The 25,933-nt window shown below is 40.1% G+C and overlaps 2 protein-coding genes across 5 annotated transcripts; one reads left to right on the plus strand and one right to left on the minus strand.

Annotated features, from left to right (window-relative positions):
• Positions 1-1,578: 1,578 nt before the first annotated feature.
• znf362a (zinc finger protein 362a) lies at positions 1,579-15,241 on the minus strand. Of its 4 annotated transcripts, none has more exons than XM_071494964.1 (9): positions 14,855-15,241; positions 11,165-11,228; positions 9,746-9,953; positions 9,379-9,504; positions 6,771-7,098; positions 4,377-4,601; positions 3,445-3,523; positions 3,140-3,298; positions 1,579-3,038 (listed from the first exon to the last, which is right to left on the minus strand). In XM_071494964.1, the coding sequence occupies exons 2-9, from the start codon at positions 11,225-11,227 to the stop codon at positions 2,919-2,921; spliced, it is 1,308 nt and encodes a 435-aa protein (XP_071351065.1). In that variant the 5' UTR covers position 11,228; positions 14,855-15,241; the 3' UTR covers positions 1,579-2,918. The 4 variants fall into 4 exon arrangements, with proteins under 4 accessions (XP_071351065.1, XP_071351063.1, XP_071351066.1 ...); XM_071494962.1 differs by having other exon boundaries at positions 9,746-9,986; positions 14,855-15,240; XM_071494965.1 differs by lacking the exon at positions 14,855-15,241 and adding an exon at positions 14,134-14,758.
• Positions 15,242-17,674: 2,433 nt separating this feature from the next.
• LOC139630977 (uncharacterized) lies at positions 17,675-22,485 on the plus strand. Its single transcript, XM_071494883.1, has 3 exons — positions 17,675-17,770; positions 18,390-18,539; positions 19,851-22,485. Exons 2-3 carry the CDS (start codon positions 18,392-18,394, stop codon positions 21,002-21,004), a joined length of 1,302 nt encoding a protein of 433 aa, XP_071350984.1. The 5' UTR covers positions 17,675-17,770; positions 18,390-18,391; the 3' UTR covers positions 21,005-22,485.
• Positions 22,486-25,933: the final 3,448 nt, after the last annotated feature.

Below are 25,933 nucleotides of genomic sequence, written 5' to 3' on the forward strand. Positions count from 1 at the left end.
ATAGAAGTAATACTTCTATTATTTTACTTTAGACTTTTACAGCGTATGTTTATATTGTTGTATTAGTACTTTTACTAAAATGATCTGAATTCTTCTTAAAACACTGGCTGCTCAAATTGTGTGCAAGTTAAAGGATTATACCAGTACTTGTATTACCCGTATTTATTTACACATTATATAACTGCTGACCATTTCTGTAGAATTTCAGATTTTCTCGATTGTATAAGTCATAAATTAGCAGACAATTAAAGTTGTCAGGCCTACATTTGTATTAATAATTATTGATTTCTTCCCTTGGTAATGCAGTGTAAGTGCAGATTGAATTGAGAAGTCGGCACTATGTGGCCTCAGAACAATAACATTACTGCAATGAATTATACATCTGAAGCAAGTTTCAGGAGTCTGCTAAGTGGCAGCTAATGTAAACCAGTGGCTGCTTGGAAGGTGCTGTAAAAATACATTCAGAAAAATGAAACACCACAGCATGGTTTGCAAAATCATCAGCAGTGATGTGAAGTTCTAATAAATTCAGCTCAATGTCATGTCAAGTGATGTGTTCTATAATTAGGTAATAGTATTTAATACCTTTGTTGGTTTTAGTGTCTTTCAGCCCATTAGTGGTCATAAAATCCTGTAACTTTCCAGTGTTTCTTCTGTGCTCATTTGTATTTGTGGTTTCAGATACATCTTTATATCTGCATAGGTAAAAATATATTTCCTGGATACCCAAATACAGATGCTAACTTATAACAGAAGGCAAGTGCTAACATATAAGACTGACAACAGGCGAACATACTGGCAATACTAGGAAGGTGTTATCTTGATGTATGTGGTGACTAGAATAAGTGTTAGTTGGGTGTGTGTGTGTGTGTGTGTGTGTGTGTGTTTGTGTGTGATGGTAGTGGTGAGGCGTCAAAAATAAAGTAACAAACTTTAACATGTTAAAATCAGGAGATCCTAAAGGCCTTGAAAGAGGAGAGGGCCTGACAACAGCCCTGCTGAGCCAAGAATCAGGTGAGACAAAGACCCGATGAAAAGGCCACAGTTGAGGAAAAGGAACACAACAAGCCCATTCAACACCACGAGAACCGAAAGAGGAAACTGCTGTAACAATTGACAATGGTTAAAAGTAGGAGGAGGAAAGTATAAAATAATATTATGAAATGTTTTATAATTCTTATCATCACATTAGCAGAGCTTTATTTGAGTGACTTCAGCTTGTTCTTTACTGAAGCCAACTGGAACATGATTCTCATCTGTCTTAGTGGCTGAAAGTAAGTGATGTCAAGTCCACAAGCTTTGAATCACATTTTCCTACAAACACATATCCCTGGGTAACTGAATATGTTTGTGTGGAATGAAAAGAGAAACCCAACACTTGTGGCACCATGAAAAGGTGTCTGCTGATTGTCCGCCTGACATTTTAATCATCAATATTAATAGTTAATAACAATCAGGTGTCATTTTCTCAAGAGAGACCCAACATTTTATTCAAAGAATGGTTTCCTCCACTTAAAGCATGAAAGTCATCACATGTGTGAAAATGTTTATGTGAAAAATAAAATAAAAACCAATACCTGTAATTATATAATTATTTATTATAAAACAGGCTGACAGTCAATATAGTTTATTTACAGTGTATATCATGCTAACACATAAAAGGAAAATTTAAAGTGATAAAACAACTAAGTGGAATCTAGAGTTGTAACAAAGTTAAGGCTTAAATGCATACAAAATGGCAAAGTGTTCATTCATAAAACAATAGAAAAATGAATACTTAAATAGGGCTGATGCTTTCTTCCCATATTATAGCTCATTATTATTGTTTTCCAGGAAACAAACACATATGTCTGTGTGGCAGCAGCAGAGTGGTGGTGTAATGTTTCAGTCTCATGATGACATTTATTTATTTGCACACCCAATTAAATACAAAGTGGACATAAATTTACCATAAGTGCTTCATTCATTGTGGTGAATTTGGCATATTGTATATATATATATGGATAGCATGTTTTACAAAATTGATTAGCACTTTCTTTAAAGCAGAATCTTTCACCTTTAGTTGCATTATTTAAAAGTTCAATTCGGTTTTTTTGTGTCTTTTATGAAACACTATAACGGTGCTTATAATTTATAACATAATAATATAATTTAGAAAATTTTAAACTTGACCAGAATAAACTGAACGCTTATCTTTGCCTTGAGTATATTTTTATAACACTGCAGAATATATCTGTAAATAAAAAAAATACCCAGAGTTTCACATCCTGGTCAAAGTGACGTTGGCGGCAGGGTGAAAATTTGTGATAAATAAAAATGAGTAAAAAAGTAATAAAAATGTTAACACATTTATGTGTTCATTTATGTATGTATCATTTATGTGTGCATTATGGCCACATGATTGGTGAAACATTGCAAACACTGACATAAGAAGTGGCACAATATACATGAATACACATCATATAAGCATTCAGCTTTATGTTCAGTCGGCCACATGGCTAACGGAAGACTATTTCCGATCTAAATATATATATTTTTTTGCAAAGACTTCATTAAAGAAAGTAGATGACCATATAAAAAAGACAAAGTAATCTGTTATAACGCAGAAAGTTTAAAAAGATTTTCCATGTAGCTGCCTAGAGCAATACCTTTTTTCTGTCACATAGAAAAAGAAATTTTAGGCCTGTCATTTTCAGGCCTGAAAGTGCTGAGAAATCATCTTTGGATGTCCCCGATAATACTATCTGGTCAGCAAGAACGGAAAGGAGGATATTCTCATCAAAGAGCACCTCTTCACAAAATACGAGAACAATCTGGCACATTTTTTAACCCACTTATGGGTTCAAAGTCCATCAGAAGAGAGCTGAAATATCACAGGGAATGTCTCTGATGGGAGGGGAAGGCGATGGGTGAGGAGCTCAGATGAGGGAGATCCGTATAGGGAGGATGGGTGACTCTGTCCTGTGCTGAGGGGAGTGATGGGATACCACATGTTCCACCACTGTGTGCTTAGCCAGGTGCTTCATAAGGTACGTCTCCTGGCAAAAAACAAGTACAGGAGAAAAACAACACTTTTAGATGTCACTGCTGCAATAAATTCAGATTTTAGAATTTAACTCAATTTGGATTTCCAACTCACTGAGGTGTATGCCCTCCCACACATGCTGCAGCAGTAGGCCTTGGCGTTTTTGATGGCGTGTACAGACAAGTGGATCTGCAGCGAGGCGGAGTCTGAATAGGCACGGTAACAGTTGGAACATTTGAAGGGTTTGTCTTTGTTGTGCTGCCTCTGGTGGGACTTTAGCAAGAAAACAACAAAACATACACAAACTGAGAACAACAGCGTTATAGAAGATACTGCCTCATAAACAGTTACAAATCAATTCAAGCAGTGAAGGATTTAGGTGGTAAAATAGCTAAAGGAGAAAATAAATAAATTTTTACCTGCAGGTTAGATAGCTGAGTAAAAGCTTTTTCACACCCTGGATGTGAGCATTTGTATGGCCGGTCACCTGTGTGGATTCTGATGCAGGAAAAATGAAACGAATATTAGCCAAATGAAATGCTTTTTTAGGACAGACAGGGACATTTAAAGACAAATCCTCTGAACAAACCAAAATGAATTTTCAGTTTTAAAGACTAAATATGTGTATGTTTGTTTTCAGTGTAACATGTAGGTGAAATTGTTCTCTTCACACAGTGACAATGTGCACATAGCAACAAAAGCTGGCCAGCAAAGGGTAAAATAGGGCACTACTCTTCCCCTTGATTTCTCCAACTCAGACCCCTGAAGCCTCAAATTAGCTTGAGATAAACTTGAGGAGGACTTAGGATTTTGTCCTTGTTCCTGATCTCTTATATTCAAAGCAATTCGGCAAGGGATATTTTAATAGAAAAAGCGCAGAATGATTATAGCAACTAAAACCTGTTTCCGTGTTCATATGGTCACCTGACTACTGTATAAAGACAAACAAACCCATCCTTTAAAAACTGTATTACACAACAACATGTAACTTGTATCTAATTCATTATTATCATTCTGTGTATAATTCATAGTTATTAGCATTATTATATAAGTATTATTAGGAGCTTTTTTAATTGCTTCCTGCCAAAGATTGCAAATAAAGGCATTGCTTTTGTAAATCTGGCTTTATGAATAAAGAATCCCCCAGATAATAGTTGTTTAATATGTAGTCAATTCTATTGCTTGTTGCACAGACTCTCAAGATTTGCATGCTGATAAAGAAAATGCTGCATGTGACTTTTTATTGAAGCAGGATTTTTGTGGCACAAAAGAATATCCTTAATAACAGATACCAATAAAACTGACTAAAACTCCATAGTCACAAACACACTTTCTGATTCAAATGTCTGACCTGGTGTGCTGCTGCAGGTGGGAGAGCTGGCGGAAACATTTCTCACAGTAAGAACAGCGGTAAGGTTTGACGCCCAGGTGTATGCGCAGGTGCTGGGCAAGGTAGGATGCGTTCGCAAAGGTCTTAGTGCAGTGAGGACACTTGTGAGCCTTCGCCTCTGTGTGCGTTTTAGAGTGAATTTGCATGTCTGACTTGGAGAAGAAAGTCAGAGGACACACTTTACACCTGCATCAAGAAAACAGTGACACAGATAGAAGACACATGAAGAAAATGCACAGAGAGAGAAGCGGATGCACAGAACACATGGTACAAAATTGCAGTTTCATTTACTTGGATTCAGTTTTTAGAGTGGTGTGTTTCTTTCTTCCTCATTGCATATCTGTTCACTTTCACAGTTTTTAAATTGTAAATGCGCTGAAACAGTAGAAAAACTGTGAGTGGGGGGGGCAGCCTTTGGGCAATTTGTGGCTACATTGTGTCTATCAGTGCGAGTAAGCAATAACAGTACGTAAACTTCCTCAAGTGACACGTTTAACTTTAAAGTAAAAATCCTTCAAGGAAAATTAAACTTTAAATTTTTGTCATAACTTTACAATGCTGAGGGACCTGCAGATGAAGTCATAAACATCCTGACCGACAGTTCTCATCCTTTATTTCCCTTTGTTTCCTCCATATGAGAGGCTGAACTCTGGGAGGTGCTCCAGCTGGCAAGCAGAACAGCCTATATTAATTAGAAGTTTTAAAGAGGTAATTTATATTTTTTACTAGTGTGCTGTGTTATACAGTATTCAGATGTGTGGTGGAAATTCTTGTGAGCTGAAGAAAAGGAGTTCACCAGGAGTTCAAATGTCTCAGACGGGAGTATTTACTGACAACTTGATGCGAACCAATAGATAAGTCAGCAAGTGAATCAGAGTAATGTCACAGCAATTCCTGAAGATGTCTCCTCCTACAGGGCGTATATTACTAGGTATCACATGGTTAAAACACATTTCTATGCCATACCCAAATAAGGCTATTCTAAAGTTTTTACCTATATATTTGTATTGACACTTAAACCAGGTCAATGTCACATGTCTTGCCTAACTGTTACCCTCTGCCTTACTTCCAACTCTCCCTTGTCTAGGATTGCTATTGGGCAATTTTCTCCAAGTTATACTGTTCCCTGCATCCTTATCTATAAGACCTTGGTTTCCATAGCTACAGAGGATAAAGGTTGTTGTGAATTCCCTGCTGTGAGGATTACACGTCACAGCAAGCTGTTGCATGCAGAGAATGATGGACTGCTTGCGCATGCGCAGTGTGTTTAAAAACTTTCCTGTGCAGTTACCTGGTCGAGCTAATCTTCTGCCGACCGCCAGCGCTCTTCTTCACCCCTTTGTACTGTACGGTGGTGTGCGTCGGTGATGATGTAAGCTACGTGATGAGTGAATATTGTTTACATTTCCTGTGTGATGAGAGCTAATAATATTAGCAGGGGTAATAAGCTCAGAGTTGTTTGTTAGCTTAGCGTTTAACATGTCTTACTGAGCTCCATAGACATGGACGGCCCGTCCGATAGGTAACTCAGTTAATTACGACACATTTCAGTTCCTTCTGTGACTGTTTATTTAGCGGTGTAGCCGCTGTTCATTAAGGTCGCTATTATATTGATGTTAGTGTCTCAAATTGACCGGACTAGTGGCCGGCGGGGCCGTCTCAGTTTAGCTTGGTCACGTGATCTGCCCGTTGCACTCGGCCATTGTGTTGTTTAATGACCCTGCACTGCCTCCTGTCATTTGCAGTATGACATACTATTCATGTTTATTGTGATTCAGGGTTTCTACTATTAATGCCACTGTAGTTTACTTATCATTAATATCGTTTACTATTGTTGTCTTTGCAGACATCACAAACCACACATACACACAACCACATACTGCAGTGCCCTGTTCATCTGGAGAGGGGTCAATAAAGTCATCTAAATGAGAGAAGTTGCTGCGTCTTCTCTGACCGGAGGATTAGGCCAGTATATACATAGCCAGCATATCATCACCGAAGCTGTACGTTACAAAGGTGGAGCCAGTGCTTTTGGTTGTTTTTATGTGTTGGTGAGGAAAAGATGATTTTCCAGTCTTGTGGACACTAAGTTATATTCTGTTCTGTTGTGTTCTGTGTTGTCGATTTAACCACTGGTTTTCTCATACAATGTATTTCCACCTTTTTAGGAGTATAGAGGGACATTTGGAAACCTGCTAAGCTCCTTATTATCTGAATACAACTGTGAGCCATGAGCCAGAGGAAGTTGACTTTGGTTAACTGTGCATATTAATGCATGGTTTGCATCACTGTTACACAACAGGAAATGTAAAACTGCAGAGTGGCATCAGCTGCATAAAAAATGTCCTGTCTCACCTATAGGTTTTTCCCTCTTTGGCAGTGATGGTAACACAGGACTGGTCGTTGCCTGAGGCTAGGATCGGATAGGGCACCACCAACAATGAAGACCCATTCTCTGCTTTGATCTTCTTACGGCCTCGTTCCTCCTTTGGAGGAGGCCCGAGGAGTCCCACGAGACCCCCGCTGTTCTTCCCAGGCTCCATCCCGTGGCCACAGGCTAACCCTGAGATGATGTGAGGGGTGGGAGCTCCACCCAGCCGACTGTGGTTGCTGGAGGTGGGCGTAGTGGGGGTGATTATCTCGGAGGTGTTGAGGTTACCTGTTCTGGATGCCAGTGCCACACCTGATAGGTGTAAAAGTGAAGAGAAGGACATGAGCGCAATAAGTTATCATCAAGGGGTTACATTTTTAAAAAGACTCAAAGTTCCCATTAAATTGCTTACAACTACAACATTTTTTCTGCACCAGAAACCTGGATACTGGATGATCTTGTATACAGAGATGTGAATAACCAGGTTTCACGTGTTCCATGTAGATGTCATGTATACTGAATATGATCATAACCGGGATAAGACTCAAAACTGGGATGGAAGGGTAAAAGTGAACTCATTTACTCTGGTGTGTCCCTTAATTTGTCACTAGTCTCTAGATCATCTGTTTCTGCTAATTCTACATTACTGGCAAACTGACCACATGTTTTCCTTGCTGGCACTGGACTTGTGTTGGTAATAAGTAACCATGTTTTCTGGCATTAGAATTGAATTGATACTTTTACCTGTAATTATATATATTTTTCTACAGTTTGACAATTTAATTACAGTGGTACCTTCAAAAGAACTGCCCCAAGGTTTGCTTCCTTGTCTGATGCTATTCATACTAAATATGCTGCGTCTAGGTGAGATCCAAAGCCACAATGTTAGTTTCCACTGCAGACAACACCCAGCTTTATGTTCGGTTGATAGGTAGTAATAAAGTTATTAAGGCTCTCCTCTCTGGAGCTGGATGGTTCTGTTATTCAACCCCCAAAACCCGATCTGACTTGAAAAATAATCTTGGTAACCTGTCCAACAATGTCAAGCCCACAATGTGGTTGTGATTTTTGACTCTGAGCTTAGTTTCAACATTCAAAGTCCAAAGGCAGTGCAATGATGCTTCTCCTAACTTTTTTTATTTATCTCAAGCAACGTCTGGATTACTGTAACTCCCTGTACTCGGAGCCTTCTATGGAAGTTCAGGGGAAGGAAGTTCTAAGGAATGTCATTGTCACACATACCTCACAGCAGTGAGGTATCTAGAGGAAGTAAAAGTCGTGACAAGGTTTCCGTAGGTGAACCTGCGGAAGGATGATTACCGTTTCTCACAGCAGTGAGGTATGTGTGACAATGTAACGCAGGTTTAAACATGTCCTTGTGTAAACCTCGCAGACTACGTGAATGACAGAGCCAAAGCCCCATAATGGACTGTTCGGTAGGACGGTTCACAGACACGGAATTGAAAGGCAGACTTTTGTAATATGACCACACCCACACCCACTTTTGTGGCAGTGTTAGCACAGTAAGTTTAAAGTTGAAGTCAGTTTCCATTAAGTTTTCACATTGTCCATTCAAAGATAAGCCCAAGTCCTCGTAATGACCCATTTAGACCCATACTGTGTCTAAAGGTTGCTGAAAAGCTAGTTCATGCATTTGTTACCTCAAGACTGGACTATTGTAATTCTTTATTGTCAGGATGTCCCAAAAATTCAGTAAAAAGCCTCCAATTGATCCAAAATGCGGCAGCACGAGTACTGACAGGAACTAGGAAACGAGATCACATCTCTCCTGTGTTAGCTTCTCTGCATTGGCTCCCTGTAAAATCCAGGATAGAATTTAAAATCCTCCTCCTCACCTACAAAGCCATTCATGGTCAGGCACCATCGTACCTTGGAGAGCTTATAGTTCCCTATTTTCCCAATAGGACACTTCGCTCTCTAAATGCAGGTCAACTTGTGGTTCCCAGAGTTTGTAAGAGTAGAATGGGGGGCAGAGCCTTCAGCTATCAGGCTCCTCTCCTGTGGAACCAGCTCCCAGTGTGGATTCAGGAGGCAGACACCCTCTCTACCTTTAAGATCAGGCTTAAAACTGTCCTGTTTAGTAAAGCTTATAGTTAGGGCTGGCTCGGGTATGTCCTGAACCATCCCTTAGTTATGCTGCTATAGAGCTAGACTGCTGGGGGATTCCCATGATGCACTGGGCGGTCTCTCTCTCTCTCTCTCTCTCTCTCTCTCTCCCTCTCTCTCTCGACTACTTTATGTCATTAACTTTGTATTTTTTTCTGTCCCATAGTTTGTGCTTCTCCTCTCTCCTGTCCTGTTAAAAGGGAGTTTTTCCTCCCCCCTGTCACCAAGCGCTTGCTCTTTGTGGGAACTGTTGGGTTTTTCTCTGTAACAAAGGTCTTGACCTTACCCTGTAAAGTGCCTTGAGATAATGTATATTATGATTTGGCGCTATACAAAAAAAATTGAATTGAATTTAATTGAATTCATGAACAAAAGCCATGTCCTGTTGACCTGAGTAGGACAACAGTCTTTGTTTCTTTGTTTGTTCAACAACAGGAAGTACCACGCTGAGAGCTGTGTGGTTACCTGAGACGTGGTTTGTCCTGGAGGGATGATCGATGAGTTGACGCAAATGCCAGTCTTCCCATAATCCTCTGGCTTTTATAGCTGCCTTATCATCCAGGTTCAAGTTTACATCCCCCAGAATACGACCTGGTAAAAATGCCCCAAAAAATCTATATATCATAAAAATAAAAACACACCAACTACATCTGACAGTTGGTATTGAGATACAAAACAAAATGTATTTACAGTGAACAACCATTTAGCACTGACAGTTTTGCCTTTGTCTCATCCATATAGACAATTCACACAGTATAAACATAACACAATAAAAATAATAAACACCACAAACGTCTCAAATCATCAGCAACAGTATGAGTGTTTGGAGTACCTGTTACTGAGCTGGAGGCGGGGCGGGCGTGCAGGGCAATATCAGGCTGAGAGGAGCTGTGGCTGTGGAGAACTTGCATCTGCTGGGCTTTGGACATCCCATGCAGCCCACTTTCTACCTGACTGGGGGGAGCCAGTAAGGGCTGTTGGGAAGGGGCTGAGGCAGCGGGCAGATGTGGCTGTCTGATCTTCTCCGCCATCAGCTGCTCCTTGATTTTATTGATCAAGACTGGGTTATCCAGCTGACAGCCAGGAAACAACATTTGTGACAAGAGAACAGCCATCATCAGTTCAGTCAGTGTCAGTTTGTGACGCGATGGTTCCCTCTAATGGCTGACATGTGACATTGTAACCAAAGCCTACCATGAACATGAACGTCTCTGAGGAAATGACGAGTATTACACCAGTAGTTCCCAACCTTTTTGGTTTGTGTGAACCTCTTAAGATGAAGCAATTTCCACAAGAGAGAATGAGGTATATAATTAATTTGAGGGATTTTTCCAGCTCAGAGGATGTGAACATGTCCAGTATTTCACCTGAAGCCTGAAGACAAACTACCTTGTATTTCATTCATAAAAAAAAACAACAAAAATTTGAGAGCTGTAAGAGAAAAAGACACAGTTGTGTGACAGATTTTTTTTTTACTGTAGGCCTATCTCTTTAATCATGGAGGGACCCTTCTGATTTATCTTGGGTCCTTATATCCAGGTTGGGAACCACTGTGTTAAAGGACGTCGGCTCACTTTCTTGCTGAGAATTAGATGAGAAGATCGACACCACTCTCAAATCAGTATTCTAAATACATAGCCAGCAGCCAATTATCTTAGTTTAGCATAAAGAGGGATAACAGGCGGAAACAACTAGCCTGGCTCTGTCCAAAGGTAAGAAAATCTAACTTCTAGCACATCTGAAGGTCACAAATTAACATTGTGTTTTATTTGTACAAAAATTGAAGCATAAAAACAACACATTGTAGTGTTACAGGCGGTTATGAACTGGATTATTTCTTGGCCGGGGGCAGTTATCAGACACCCTAAAAAGGCTGTAAGAGGTAATTGCTCGTACGTGTACCCCCTTGTACAACAGCAAACTTCAGTTTTAGTATAGATTAAAAAAACAACATGTAACATGTTCATTAGTGAGCTTCAGAGGTGCTGGTGGGAAGTTTTTATTTACCTTTGGACAGAGTCAGGCTAGCTCTTTCCCCCTGTTTCTAGTCTTTGTGCTAAGCTAAGCTAAGTGTCCGCTGGCTGTATATTGATATTTAGCGGACAGACACAAGAGTGGTATCGATTCTCTCATCCAACTCTCAGGCAGAAAGCTAATGAGTGTAGTTTCCAAAATGTCAAACTATTCCTATGAAGTGATTTGCTTAGTGTTAATATGTTCAGAAATAAGTGTGGATCTAAGAATCACTCACCTGGCCAGGCATCGCATGAGGTGGAGGCCAGAAATAGGGATTATTAAAGCGAGGTTCAGCCATCCTGAAATGAAAACACAAAGGTCATAAACATAACAAGGGCATGACTCAGCCTCTCCATCTGTCCATCAGTGAAAATACCTGCCAGTGGCTTCCCTTAAAATGAAGCAGTGTTTTAATATGATTTCTCCGTCCTTGCTTTAATTTTTCTGATGTTGAAAAAAAAGAATGGTGAGAGGAAATTTTGAAAAACAACCATGTTTGTATAGCAGAAAATATTTGTTTTCCTAACTTCCTTCCCCAGTAATCATCTTGCAACCCCTCAGGTTTATTACCCATGTTTGGGAGCCACTGTTTCAAATATCCCTAAAAATATGTCCTGTAAATATGTGTGGATCTGTTGTTAGTGTAGAAAACAGGGGTTAAAAACTTGTGTCAGTAGCTCTCCACCCAAGCAGCAGCTGACTGTTTGATGTTATAATTTGAGATAACTAGTCCCAGTCTTGTGATAGTGTATCTTCAAAGACTTTCTGTATTAGTCATCCTCCTTTCTCAAAAATGCAAGGAGAGACCTAGTGTCCTCTCACTTTCTCCGAGCTCCGTCAGAGATAACAGAGAGGATGTTTCTGAGTTGCTGCAGTGAGTGATGTCAGCAAGAAACATTTTTTGAAAGGAGGACGTTTAAGTGAGTGATGCAGAGTCTGGCAGCTTTTTTCTAAGGATTTCCAACCATAAGTCCGCATGATGAGCATGCTACCTGAGAGATAGGCCCTCGTGTGATTACAACAGCCAGTTAAGGAACTCTTCACAATGGTTATCTGAGAAAACAGAAATGTTGAAAGTGATGTGGCTCAGATCGCAATCTGAGGCTGTCTGTCTCCACCTCGACATGTGGGGCCCTGCTGGTACAGTAAGCGTCTGATGGGAAACAGGAGAAACGTTGCACAGTGTCACCTAAGAGCACAGCAAGACCTGAATGATATAGACAGTCTCCAAAGGTGAGAGGTCAATAATCTAATGAACACTGAACACTGAATAACTTAAAAGAGGATACCGCACAGAGACAACACCGATTTGTAAGTGACACATCATTTTTTGTGGCTGTGAATGTAAAATAAGAGCATGATTCTCTTTTAAATGAGGATACCTGATTTTCTACAATTAAGGTTACAATTAAGCTCAATGCTAGATCCCGGTGCTTTTCTACAGACTGTGTTTGACCAGATAGACAGAAAGCTTGAAATGTTTAAGGCAGAGAGAGCTGTTTGCTGTTCACGTTGTGATCCGAAGGCCTTTCTTTCCATAGCTTCTCTTTTCAACCCCGTATGAAGTTCTTTTCAAAAACATTTTGCATTGCATGCTTTGGCACACTTCACCATTCCTAAGTCTGTTTGACTTAGCAGAGGCATAACACAGGCCACGTCCGCGAGCCAAGAGAAACAAAAACGATACGTCCAGGGGTATGAGCGTACAGTAAGCCCCACAAAATATTTCTCTAATGATGCCGGTGGGGATCAGTTTCACTTCCTGGAGGCTTTCTGCCTCTAGGGAGCAGGCTCAGGAGTTTCACTACTGCTGGACATCTCTGTGTCACTTTTTGAAATGACACACTTCACTGAGAACACATTTTATGGCAGCAAGATATTCTACATGACTTACAGAACCTGTGTGTCGCTGTACATTCATCCTGTTTGGTGATGTGTTACAGAGTCCTTCCAATCAGCAGGTTCATTTTTGCAGATAGATGTCAGTCTAAAGATCTAAACTGCTTTACCTGAGGCACTTTTACCACATTTTTTTACACAAATGCAGCTGAGTTTCAAGTAGGCTTAAATATTTTTACCAGCCAGTACTTGTTCAGGTTGTGATAATTTCCTATAGGTTGGGGAAAAAAGACTTGTACGTCCAGTGTTTTTGATGCAGGTGCATTGGAGAGGAGCTCAATATCGCTGCTCTTTATGGCTGCTGGTAATTATTGTCATTAAATATTGTCATATTACTTTGTTGATTAATCGATCGCTTGCTTTGTCATTAAAATACTTGTTTTCCAGAGCCCGAGGTGACACATTCAAATTGCTTGTTTAATCAGACCAGCAGCCTAAAAAGTCCACACATGTTCAGTTTACTATCCCATATGACAAAGAAAAGCATCAGATCTCAGAGGCAAGGACCAACGTTTGGCATTTTTGCTTGAAAAATGACTGATATCATTAATAAGTTATCAGACTAAACAACTTATCACCACTATTTAATAAGACACTCTTTGACTTTATCAAGAGTTTCTAAATCATTTTGTCAAATTTCAGAGGTAACATTTAACATGACAACTTTGGGACTGTCAAGTTGTGAAAAATCTCTTTCACTGGTTGGAGTGTTACTCTGACCATAATTCACTTATAACCATTTACAACTGGAGACTTGATGGTTTGTTAGAAAGTGAGAAGCCCCTGAACATTTATTCGTGGATTATTTCTAGATTATCACCAAATAGAGACCAGCAACATCCTGGAAACCCCAAAGATCTTATTTGTGTCTAATAACTAATCTACCAAGCAATAATAAATCACTGACTAATCATTATAGACACATTAGTTACAACATATAAATCCTTATGAAAGGAAGCAGAAAGTGGTTCGGAAGTAATGCAAAACCAACTTAGGCTACATGCTGTAAATTCTGTAATAACTGTTATTACATAAGCAGCAGGATCTGTTTCTATATGGTCTGTGGGGTGCTATAATAATCTTACAGATGGTTAGCAGTTAGTCAGGGTCAAGTGTTACAACAGCGGTGTGCAACCTCCAATGCAAACACTTAACTATTTTAAAGTCTCAATATTTCATATTTTAAAAAAAATGCACCAGTGTACTGAAAGAGAAAAGGGATCATTGCTGTGAGGTCACCTCTGTAAGGAAATGCTACTCCATCTTTCAAACAAAAGTTAGGGTTAACTTTTCCCATCTTTGTACCTGCTGTGGTGGATTATTCCTCCGTTAAAACCCAAAACAAGCAGGAGCTGATCTTTCAAACGTTAACCTGAGCAGCTCCAAACGACAACATCTCCTCCACAAAGGACCGACCGTGCGCTGCGCCTCGGTCTCTCCGCCGCCTCTCCCACATTCTCAGACAGTTTATTAAAAAATTTCAGACAAAAGGAAAACAAAAATGGCAGCCCTGTCTTATTTTTATAAGCACTGGACGCCATATTCTGCAGATCCGAATATTATAAGCAGATAATTCCCCAGATGTAATGAAACGCTTTCGCGACGCGCCTGGATGTGGCATATTTGCATTAAGCGTACGAATGATTGTTTACTTTGATTTGCAGGTTTGAATAGCCCGGCTTGAGGAGGAAAAAAAAAAAAGCCTGACACTTCCTACAACAATCACCATGCCTTTGCTGAATGCTCTGCAGCTACCGAGCCACAAATCCAAATATCGATGTTAATGCTGAGGCGCAGAGGAAGCTTTTATTCGCTCGGCAGAAGAAAAGAAACCAGTCTTTATCATTTCTGCGCCGCAAATGCTCTTTTTTTAATTGCAACTTTTGCATGACTTAAACAGAAAGGGTGGCGAAGCGACACGGGAGAGCTGTGTGTGAGAGAAAGGAGAGAGAAGGGGGACAAAAAAAAAAAAAAAAAAAAAAAAAAAAAAAACAGGCAGAGATTTCGCATCGAGCGGCCGACATACCTGAACCGGCGAGAGGAGAAATATTTGATAAAGGATTAGTCTCTTCTTTCTGCTCGCTCTCAGTCGGACTTCAAACCTTCCGGGTCGCCTGCTGTTCACTTCTGGGTGCTGCAGGCGAGGAATTGTTCAGCGTAAAAACACAGATGAAACTGATTTTTTTTAACCCATTTTCTGGCTTCTAACGTGGTCGCCGGCTGTTTTCTTGCAGCAGCTGCGGCCAGGGGCGCACTGCACCGCAGGTTAAACTGTACATGTGCTGTGGGACGTTCACGGTCATACATGGTTTTCTTGGTCGGTGACAATTGTGTTGGTGTATTTATTACTGCATGCGTGAGGCTCACTTTCTCTTGAGCCTACTATCGCTGACCCTCATGTATATAGCCCCCCCCCCCCAGATAAGGCTGGTCCAGTTTTAGTGTATGATAGTAACAGTGATTTGTTGCATCACAGGTGCCATCTAAGTCAAGCTCAGTGTAGAAGCTGTCTGTCTGTCTGTCTGTCTGTCTGTCCCGGGTCACGACGGTCATGCACAGTAAATATGAAGTGTAATCCTCTCAGCAGCAGCAGCAGCAGCAGGACAGGCTGCTAATATGCTCTGTGCTGAGCTCAGCAGGAGATGGCACTGCTGCCACAGCTGAGAGGTTCAGCTGCTGGTGATCACGGTGCCTTACATCTGAAAATGTGATGAATGGTCCCCGTGTTGTAGCCCATGTTCTTATATTTTCTTAGACTGTATCTAGACTTTTAGAGATCCCACGACTTACTAATAAGCCGTTCTTTGAAAATTTTCCTACAAACTCACAAGTAATAGCAAATAAATCATGTCCTAATGTTATATGGATTAATTAGAAGCCATTAATAAGAACAGGCTTTGTTTTGTTAGGTTGTGTTACATCCCTTTGACTGGTGTTTATCCATGGTGTTTGGGAACAATGCACTTTTGAATACTGGTCATCCATTAATGAATGCTCACCTAAATGTGGACTGTAAACTAAAGGGATTTACATGGCAACTTCAAATTGTTTCTTTTAAAGGGCGTCTGACTGATCTATAAAGCATTAAAGTAGCAGTAAAGGATTTATTGAAAATTAAGTGATCCTGCATCTTTTTCAGGTTTTTTTTCTAATTGTCTGCTACCAAATGTTTTTTGTTTTTTTTTTAAAAACACAGCAACGAACTAACTGATCACACAGTTGCAACCTCACAGTTTCAATAAGAGCAGAACATAAGACCCTTCCTGAAGGAGGATTTGTTGCGGGATTGTTTGATTAGACTGCATTAGATTTAGCCAGCTGTACCTAATAAAGTGCCAACTGAGTGTAAAGTTAGACAGAAGATTGTGGATTGAGTGGACGGTCTGACGTGTTGTTTGCTTTTCAGCTTCAAAACTGTATATATATGTATTGTATTTATTTGGAACAACAACAAAATTCAGTCTTGAATGTTGCACACACTCACCTACCCACACACACATTCAAATTTATGTTTATGTATTCATAAGAAATGCAAAACTCGGCAGGGCTCCATCCTACACGCTAACCTGCAGACCCTTCAGCACGCATTTATGGGCATCATTTAGCAGCTTATATTCAAACTATTAAATTGTATTTAGTATATGTCTAAAACCTTGCTAGAGAACAATACCTCTGCTTACAATTATAAGTACACTACAATTCCCAAATTGGCACTTCACTAACTCCCTGACCCGATTTAAATGTTGTTGGACATAATTTTTTACTGTTAGTTTTAGTTTGAAGAAACAAACCTGTCAGCTGCAGCTTCTCGTACAAATTGTTTAGGCTTTCAAAAACCAGGGAAAAAATCTTCTTGTTTGTGTCCAAGGGTAAAAAAGTGAAAAAACCTGTTCAGAAAATGTGGCGTTCAAACCTCTTCTTTGTATCAGCAGAAAATGCAGACGTGCCTACAAGCATCCTGGTTTTCAAAAGCTGATTCACCTGGACTCTTTACCTGGACTGCGTTTAAACTCATGACATCTGCAGTGTAGTTACTTAACACTATAATTAAACAGGCATTTTCACTGAGACCAGAAATGTTTTAAAAATGCATTAAAAAGTAGACAAACAAAAACACACAACTACATCCACAACAGTCCAACTACTCCCTCATTTAAAAAAATCACAAATGGCATTCAGAACATGTAAGTTTAATCTAACTCAAGAGCTTTTGTTCATTGCACTCATCAAGATTTTAAACCAACCTGGACGAGAAGTCCTTTAAGTGCTCAGGGAAAATAGAAATTTGAGCATCTATAAATTCATGACAATTCAATGATCTCCATGTGCTGAAGAAAACCATTTGATGTGATGAAAAGCTCCAGAACAGCTACTAAATGGACCTTATGGTAAGACTCTTTTCTCAGTTGGTGGTATTTCTAAACCTAATATTAAACTTTTGCTGTATAGACTATAGATTCAAATGAGTGTCACCGAGATAAAGCATCATCTTCATCACAGGTATGTAATGTACAGTCTGGTCCTGCTTTATGAAACACTCTGCATGTGTGTATTTTGTAGTAGTTTAAGCAAGGGCACACACACACACACACACACACACACACACACACACACACACACACACACACACACACACACACACACACACACACACACACACTGACATTTACCTTAGCATATCTCGCTGCTAGTTATTTAGTTGTTAGACTGGTTTCCTTGTCATACAAACAGTGGCACACCCTCTGAGACGCGCATGTTTCTCTCACCTCCACATAGGCCAGGTGCAGGGAGCACAGGAGGGGAGAGGCAAGAGGGAGGAGGAAGGTCATTATCCCCCCCCTCCCCTTCAAGAGGGCGGAGCAAAGGGGGGGGTGTGAAGAAAGCGGATGAAGCATTTGAAGCTCATATTGACATGCCGCTCTGAAGGCTCCTGCAAGCACAGGTAAGACCTTATGAACTTCAAAGCTGTTTTTGTTCTAGACTTGCATTTCTATCCTACATGTAGTTTGAATTCTCCACGATCACCATGTGATAGAGACAATGGAAATATTTTTGACAGGTTGAAGCAGTCTGACTGTACAGTATCATGGTCAGGAGGGGGACATATTTACAGTCTGGTCAAAGCAACCCAGTCTGTACATGCAAGTCAGCTGTAAATTAGCATGTGTGCTCACATTACGAAGAAGTTTAGTGGCACTTGTTTTTTCAATTCTGGTGTTAAATATAATTTTTTTAATGACTTCAAATATAATGCACACTGACAGAGTTGACAGTTGAACTTCTTCCTGAGTTTCCTCATTTTTGTCTAGTCCAGGGTTCACTACTAATGTACACAACAAAATATTGATCTCCAACCATGGGGCAGAAACATTCACTCAAAGTGGAATAGTCATGTAGAACATTTATTTGAGTTTATAAAATTTTCCAGAAGCTATAGAAATAATTTCAACTGTTGTTGTTGTTGTGTCAGAGTGTCTGAAATTCCTGAGGTCCTCCCCCTGAGGCAAAAAGAAAACCAGTTTTTCAATATATTGACATGTGTATGCGTTATGTTGTTTTAGCCATGGATGGGGTGTTGGAGGGAGCGGCAGTGTTGTGTGCATGTAAATTAGTATGCAGCCTTCTCTTCCTGCCCTCACTGACTGCTTCCTACAGTCCTGTCAGCTTCTGTTGCTGCTGCCTTTTGATCTTCACCGACTTCCTAGTCACAGGTGAGTATCAAGACATAATCAGAGTATATATAGTACACAATAGTGCTCTATATATATACCGTAGCTCTGTTAACACCACATGTCAAATTAAAAATGTCCACATTTGAACAGTGATGGAAGGAATCTGCCACCAGATCCTGTGCTTAAGTAAAATGTAGCAACACCACAATGTAAAAATACTTTGCTACAAGTACAAACTCTGCATTTACAATTTTACTTGAACTTAAGTACATTAAGCATTGTCAGTAAAACATAGTTAAGATATCAAAGTAAAAGCACTCATTATGCAGAATGGCCCTTTTCAGATTTTTAAATTATGGAGCCTAATACAAGATATATTTTTTTATTTTATGTCTGTATTTAATTTGTGCACACATGTTATTATTTTGTCCTGCAAGATGTGTTTTCTTTTTTTTTGTGGAATTTTGGGGCTTTTTGTGAGTTCTGTTGTGAGACAAGTTCTAACTTTATCTTTCTTATGAGTATATGGTGACCTCGTGTAAATCCTACCGTAGCTGCACAACTCCATCCTGTGTGGGTCTAATTAACATCATCAACTCTGTCTGGGTATGCAGGGCCTTTAATATAGGATATTGCATCATATTTCATAAGATGATTACATGTTTTGCATGTAAAATCAAAGCACCCAGTAACTGTTAAATAAAGGAGGTGAGTATTAAACTGTGCTTAGAAACTTTTCTCCACTGCATCTAAATGGATTTTAAATTGGATGACGATGGACAGCAACAAAATGACTGCAAGTTATTTCACTAAATCTAAGCACTTCTAGCTCCAACTTCTCAGTTGTGAGGATATCCTTTTTTTGTCTTATGTAATAGTGAAGGAATGAATGAACTAATTAAACTAAGTAATATATGGGTTGTGGGGTGTTGGCTGGACCAAACAAGCAATTTCAAAATTTCCCTTTTGGCTTTAGGAGATTGTGACGGGTATTTATCACTATCACGATCTTAGTTCTTACAGACCAAACAAGAAAATAATTTACAGATTTATCAATAAGTTGCATTATGGGAATTGTAGGATCCAGTGTTACAAATCCAGAGTAAAGGTCAGGATATCCTGGCCCCTGCTGCTCTGATTTTGATTGATTTTCTGATTTACTTTATCTAATCTGTCTCTGAGGAGTCCCCGAACTCATCTTTTAGTTGTGCAACAGTAAATAGCTGGATCACCCCTTTAATTTCTACTTTTTCAAATTAGCTAAGCTACTCTACAGTCTTTCCATGTACCTAATCCAATCCAGCCAGAGTCACCTAACCTCACTGATGCTTTGCTTTGTTTTTCCCACAGTTTTCCTGAGTTTCCTTTGTATCTTTGAGCCATGGCTGACTGAACTGACCACACCAGGTGATGTCATTGCCCTGCGCTTCCTGCTGTTTCTCAGCCACACATATGGTGCTGTGTTACTCCTGATCACACCTCTGATTGCTGTGGAGACACTGACCGGACTGCTGTGGCCACACTTTGTCGTCACTCACAGGGCCGTGAGCCAAACGGTGGACACTGACGGACAGCATTGTTATATTGGGGAGGTAACTGTGGACAAGGACAGCAACAATCCAGATAAAGACAAAGACAAGGGGTCGTCTCACCTTGTCGGCTACCTCTGCTGCCTGTCAGTGTGGGTTGTCGTCGCCCTGAATGTCAGGTGGCGATGGAAGCTGGAGGAAGAGTGGGCTGCTACCTGCTTGCACACAACCAACTCCCTCATCAGATGTTTGCCCAACCTGTTCAGCCCAATGCCCAGTGCTGTGAATCCCTGCTGGGGCATGGCCTTCCTCTCCCTACTCCTGCTCCTCCTAACCATGAGCACCGGCTTGTACAGACGACACGGGGCCCCTGCACATTTGGAGGGGATGCACCAAGTGAAACATGGAGTTAACAATAACAGTTACAATTCCTGGCAAGACTTAGCTGCAGCCCACTCAACACCCTCCAAACCTGTGAACCCTGAGATGTCGATGTCAGAGCCAGCACAGTGTGTTGACCTAGGGAAAACAGAGAGCAGCTGCACCGTTCACAGACCGTATTCCTGGAACATTGTGCAGATGTCGGCGGATCACCATGGAGACTTTGTCCTCATCTCCCCCGGGTGTTTGCCTGCAGAGAGGGGAGGACAGGAGCAAGAAAGGACAAAGAGAGGTATACCTCTGACATTTATCACAGAGAAACACGTGGACTCACAATACAGGAGCCAGCTTGGGTGGCGACAGTGGGGTTTTCCCTGCCTGGGGGTGAATGTAATGATAGGGTTCGTGGGTGTGCTCTCCATTTTTGTGCTGCCTCTGAACCTCAGTGTGAACATTCTTCTGATCAGGACTATAGAGACACTACTTGAGCTGTGTGTCAGATCTTTAGTTTCATCTGCAGCAAACACAAACAACACATCTGCCTCTCTCAATGACGCTGATTGGAGGCTATTTGTAACAGGATCACCAGATTAATATTGTATGTGCGGAGACAGCAGGTCAATCTGTCAACACTGGCTTGAATAGAGTGTAAATATGCAATTCTGAGCAGCTATTCACATGTAAGGAATAATATGTGGGAACTGCTGAAAGGTGCTGAGGAGGCAGGTTGAGGCGTGCTTGGTTGAAAGACACTAAACCTGACGGAAACAGATGGCTGGAAGGCCTTCCTATACTATTCAGAGCCTTAAGATATGCAGTGGTTTGTCATTACACAATAGGTTACACAGTGAGCCTCTCCAATTTAAATAAGACTAATCTGTGGACAAACAGTGTTTTGAAAGTTGATCTCATTTGGTCATAAACCCTGCATAAGATAACCTATAAATAAATTCTGACATGAGGGTGTAGCTACAACAGATTTTTGTTTTCCTTCTTTGTAGCTTTGTCTCTGTTCTTTAAACTTAATTCTTCCACTCCACTGCATTTATCTGACAGCAATAGGCACTAGTCACTTTTCAGATTAGGACTGCACATAAAAAACAGGATATGCTTATATAATACAATGTCTTGTTAAAGATTAAATCAGTGATTCCTGCCTTTTTGGCTTCAGACAAATTAGCAGTGTCTGGTTGAGGCCCTGCCTGTCATATTTATAAGTTGTTAACAGTTTCACTAAAGAGACATTTATCTTCTAAACCTCTCAGATGATCCAATATTTCAGAAAGATTAGAGAAAAGTACAAATTCAAACTTGTGAAACAGAACTAACTCTTGTCTTTTTCAGTCTTTAGTTCATTAGGGAGACCTCTCCAATTGTTTGTTTGACCTCTTAGGGTCTGGAAAAGGGCTGCAGAGTATGTGGGCCTAAATCCATTTATGAACAGCTTATTAACATTTACAACTGCAGACTTGATGGAAATGTTAACAATCATTTAGCTGTAGCTATAACAATAGCTGCCCCCCCCCCCCCCCCCCCCCCCCCCGTTTCCAGTCTTCATAATAATTCAGAATAAACTCAGCCAAACAGCTGCAGACTGAAGCTTAATATTTCCTGTACTGATATGATTCAAAAAAGGAAATAAGAATATTTTTGAAGTCACAGGATGTGTTTGAAAGGTTCCTACTCTTTTTGATGTAAGATGATACATACACATTCTGTAACAGGACGAAATGAAAGTAACAAATCAGGCAAAGGGACTGATGTGCAGTGTTGCCAGATTTGACGGAGTTGTCCAATCAGAGACTTGAATGTGCCCAAACATTGACAGTTTTTAATTTTAATGTAGGAGAGGGTTTTGTTTTGTTCTGATTTGTTTTGTCAAATAAGAGCTTAGATGTGAGTACAGTAGTATTTACAAGAAACAGGAAGTGTAATGTTGTCATGGATTTAGTTTTTTATGCAAATACTTTTTTACAATTTGAAAAAATAACATGCTGAATTTGCCATTAGTGGTGCCTGTTTGCTATGAACTCTTGGATGTAGTGACAGGAGTCAATAAAGAAAAGTTAAAAACATGATGTATCTCAGACAGGTTCTGCACTTATAAGGAGGATCTTTTTTCAATGATTTCCAAGCCTGTTAGGAATGTTTTTCTGCGATGGATATCAGAAATAATGATATCATCAGAAAGTTTACATCACACTGAATCCAAAAATATGTGTATTATGTGTGTGTGTGTTTGTTCACATTTAACTAATCTATGTCTGATTTTTGACACAATTTACAGCAATCAGGTGCTAAGGGTTTTAAAAAAGCCTACTTGCCACTGCTGCTGCTGCAACAACTATTGAATATGATGATTACCAACCAAACTAAAATAACTCACTTCATGTTGTTTGTTGGACACTGGTACGCACCTGCCCCTTTCACCTCACACAGTGTCTTTAACTCATGTTTCTCCCTCTACCCCAGTGTGAAAACATCTGGTGGGTAGAGGGGGTTTTGGTGGCTATAAACCACCCTAATGGTACAAAAGTAGCCAAAATTATAACAGCTCACCCAAATTCATTTTTGCCCAACCAATTAAAGAAAAAGTGTCTCAATAAGTGCAAAAGCAACTCTGTTGATGCACTCTCATCAAAGCTGACAGGTGCTGTCCTCCAACTGGAAGCAGGTACACAGATGTCAACACCAGAGGGCACTCTTGAGCTTGAGCTTCCCAAAATGTGTTATAGATGAGCCTTAGGATGTAACAGGAGAGGAATAAAGGGGATTCAGAAAACAAAAGAAGACCTCTGCTTATGCTATTTTACCTTTGATGGAGCCAGAGGCTTGCAGCTCACCTCCTCTTTCAAAGTGCAGAGGCCTGTGCAGACAAATACTTCAACCGCAGCACACACTGACAAGAAGACCACGTTCCTCTGCGTGTGTGTTCATGCTTTTTTAAGTCACACTCTGTTAATGCCCTGATGTATCTGAAGGCAAATTGCTTCATAACTTCAAGCTGACGTGCTCTGCTGACAAGTCTAATGAGTGCTGTGGTCTTGAGGATTTCATATTAAATGAGGGCATGATGACATTAAGGGGAAATGTCTTAGTAAGTTTCCTCAGTCATGAAACAGTTACTATTCAGCACAGGAACTATGCTCCGTGAGTGGTTAAAAAGGCAGTGCAATGGCTGAGATAAATTTCTTCCTCATGTTCAGTTTTATTGCTTTAACTCCAAACACACAAATGGTTTAACTGCTCCCAGCCAGATGAGTAATCCTCTGATTCACCTACAACTCTGTGCATATAGTTTCCCACTTTCAGTTTTGTTGGGATGAGTCCCACTTTCATACGATACATACATTCCTAAGTTGCACAGCAGATGTGATTTTCAGAGGTTATGTTCATTTCTATCTTTAGTGGTCTTCCATCAAGTGAAGCCACCGTCTGGTTCTTTTCTTCTACAGTTTGGGTCCTTATATTGTTGTAGGATGAACCCCTGACCAACCAGTCTGTCTTCTGTTGTTACTTTATCTCATTATTCTATCAGGAATATATAGTACTACTTCCTGCAGTACAGTATTATCCTAATAATGTATTGGATGGTGTAGTAACACAGTTTGTTCCAACACTGCCTTTGTAGCGACAGAGGGTTTTTAACCTGTAGGGATCGTTTGCATGAACTTTCAAGGAATAATTTAAACTGCAGGAAAGCTGTAAATTAATCAATTTATTAATCTCTGAAAAAGGCCTGTTTCCTATTAAATTTACATAATTTATCAGTTTTTGGTGACCTAAACAAGTACTCTTTCTACCTTGTACCATTAATGTTATTCACTTAAACTGCCTGAATTTAAGTAAGAGCTGGAAAAATAGGGGTGTTTAAAAACTGTTGACTGGTAGTGTAATGGATTAATCAACTAATTGTTTCAGCACTGAAATGAGGTAAAAACTTATGCGTGTCTTAATTATTCCTGTTTATAACAATTTCCCTCAAGTCACATTTAACATAATATATACAGCAATCCTGAAAACATGCACAATAATAGGACTGATAGATCTGTTCATGCCAACAGCATTATAGCTGCAGCTGATGACAAAAGTAAGCCTTCATGTCTGTTTTTTCCATCACTTATAAGATTAAAAATGTTACACTCTTGCCTCAGGAGGGCACATCAGCCTGGAATCGGATATGGGTCTCTCAAAGGAGAGCTCAGTGACTTTTTAATGGACTCTTTCCCCTCAGGTAAAAATGTCTATTACAGGATGGACACCTTCTCCTCGGATAAAAATGTCCCTATCAGAGAGGAGTGAGCTGAGAAAAGTGCCCAGAATCAAAGCTGAGAATATGGAGCCGCTTGTCCTGAGGGTCTGCTGTGAATAAATGGCACAGTGCTTCAAACTGCACAATTTGTTATGGAACAGCTGTAATCATGATGCAACAAGACTCAATTGCTTTGGAGTGTGAACTAATAAAGCAGCAGGGTACAAAGTTACACAAAAAAAACATAACTCACTGCCTTTCTGATGCAGTGTATGACTCAGATGTTCGCTTTCGATCCTGGTTTTAAACTGTATGATTTCTTCTCTCCGGTTTTACAACCAGTCATTCAGATGCGTCACAGATGGCAAATGAAGAGGACCTATTGAAAGCTGCGGCTCACCCGCAGTGAGGGAACACTGAACTCCTGCAGACATCTTTTTTATTCATCATGTCACACGCCTGGGCCTCAGCCTATGCCAAAATAGGGAACAGTAATAAAAGACCGTGCACAGCCTCCCACTTCCCTGCTGGATAGCTTAGCAGAGCTGAGTGTTTGGCACATCTCAACTAAAATGTTTGGCATTACACTCTTGCTGAACTGGAGTACAAACTGACAAGCAGAGGCAAAGCTTTCCTATACTTCAAGTAGGATTTGTCTGCCTCCCAGATATGTTTCAGTTTTAACTATGTTGATATTCTTATTCACAAAGTGATATGATATATTTGACTAAAGACTAAAACGTTCAAACAATGTCAGTATTAAAGTAAACTGCTGATTAGTTCATCTACAGCAGTGGTTCTCAACCACTTTTTTAGCATGTAACCCTTTAAAATGAAGCAAGTTAACTCATGACCACTTGTCAAAAGTTCCACATTATCACGACCTAAGAATATTTGAAGCAAAGACTACTTTTTACCGTCTTGTTTTTAGCCCTGCAATATCAGTCTGTCCACAACTTTAGTCCAGCCTGAGCTATCTCAGTGACTATTGGGTGGATTACCTTGAAACATTGCACAGACACTTCTGGTCACCAAAGGAAGACGTATGTTGACTTTGGCGCTCCCCTCTACTGTCAGCAGGAAGCCAAAGTTTTCATTTGTCCAATATTTTGTTTCATGCAAAGCTAATGACACCCCCATCGGCCTCAGCTGTTCTTTGTTTTATTGCTAATTGGCAAATATTAGCATGCTAACACATTAAACTAAGAACGTGAACATTATACCTGATAAACATCAGCATGTTGGGATTTCCAGTTAGCATCCAGTATTTT

This window comes from Trachinotus anak, unplaced genomic scaffold (genome assembly GCF_046630095.1).
Source record: "Trachinotus anak isolate AG129_WGS33_773 ecotype Australia unplaced genomic scaffold, CSIRO_AGI_Tana_v1 ptg000013l, whole genome shotgun sequence".
In the NCBI taxonomy this organism is placed as follows: Eukaryota; Metazoa; Chordata; class Actinopteri; order Carangiformes; family Carangidae; genus Trachinotus; species Trachinotus anak.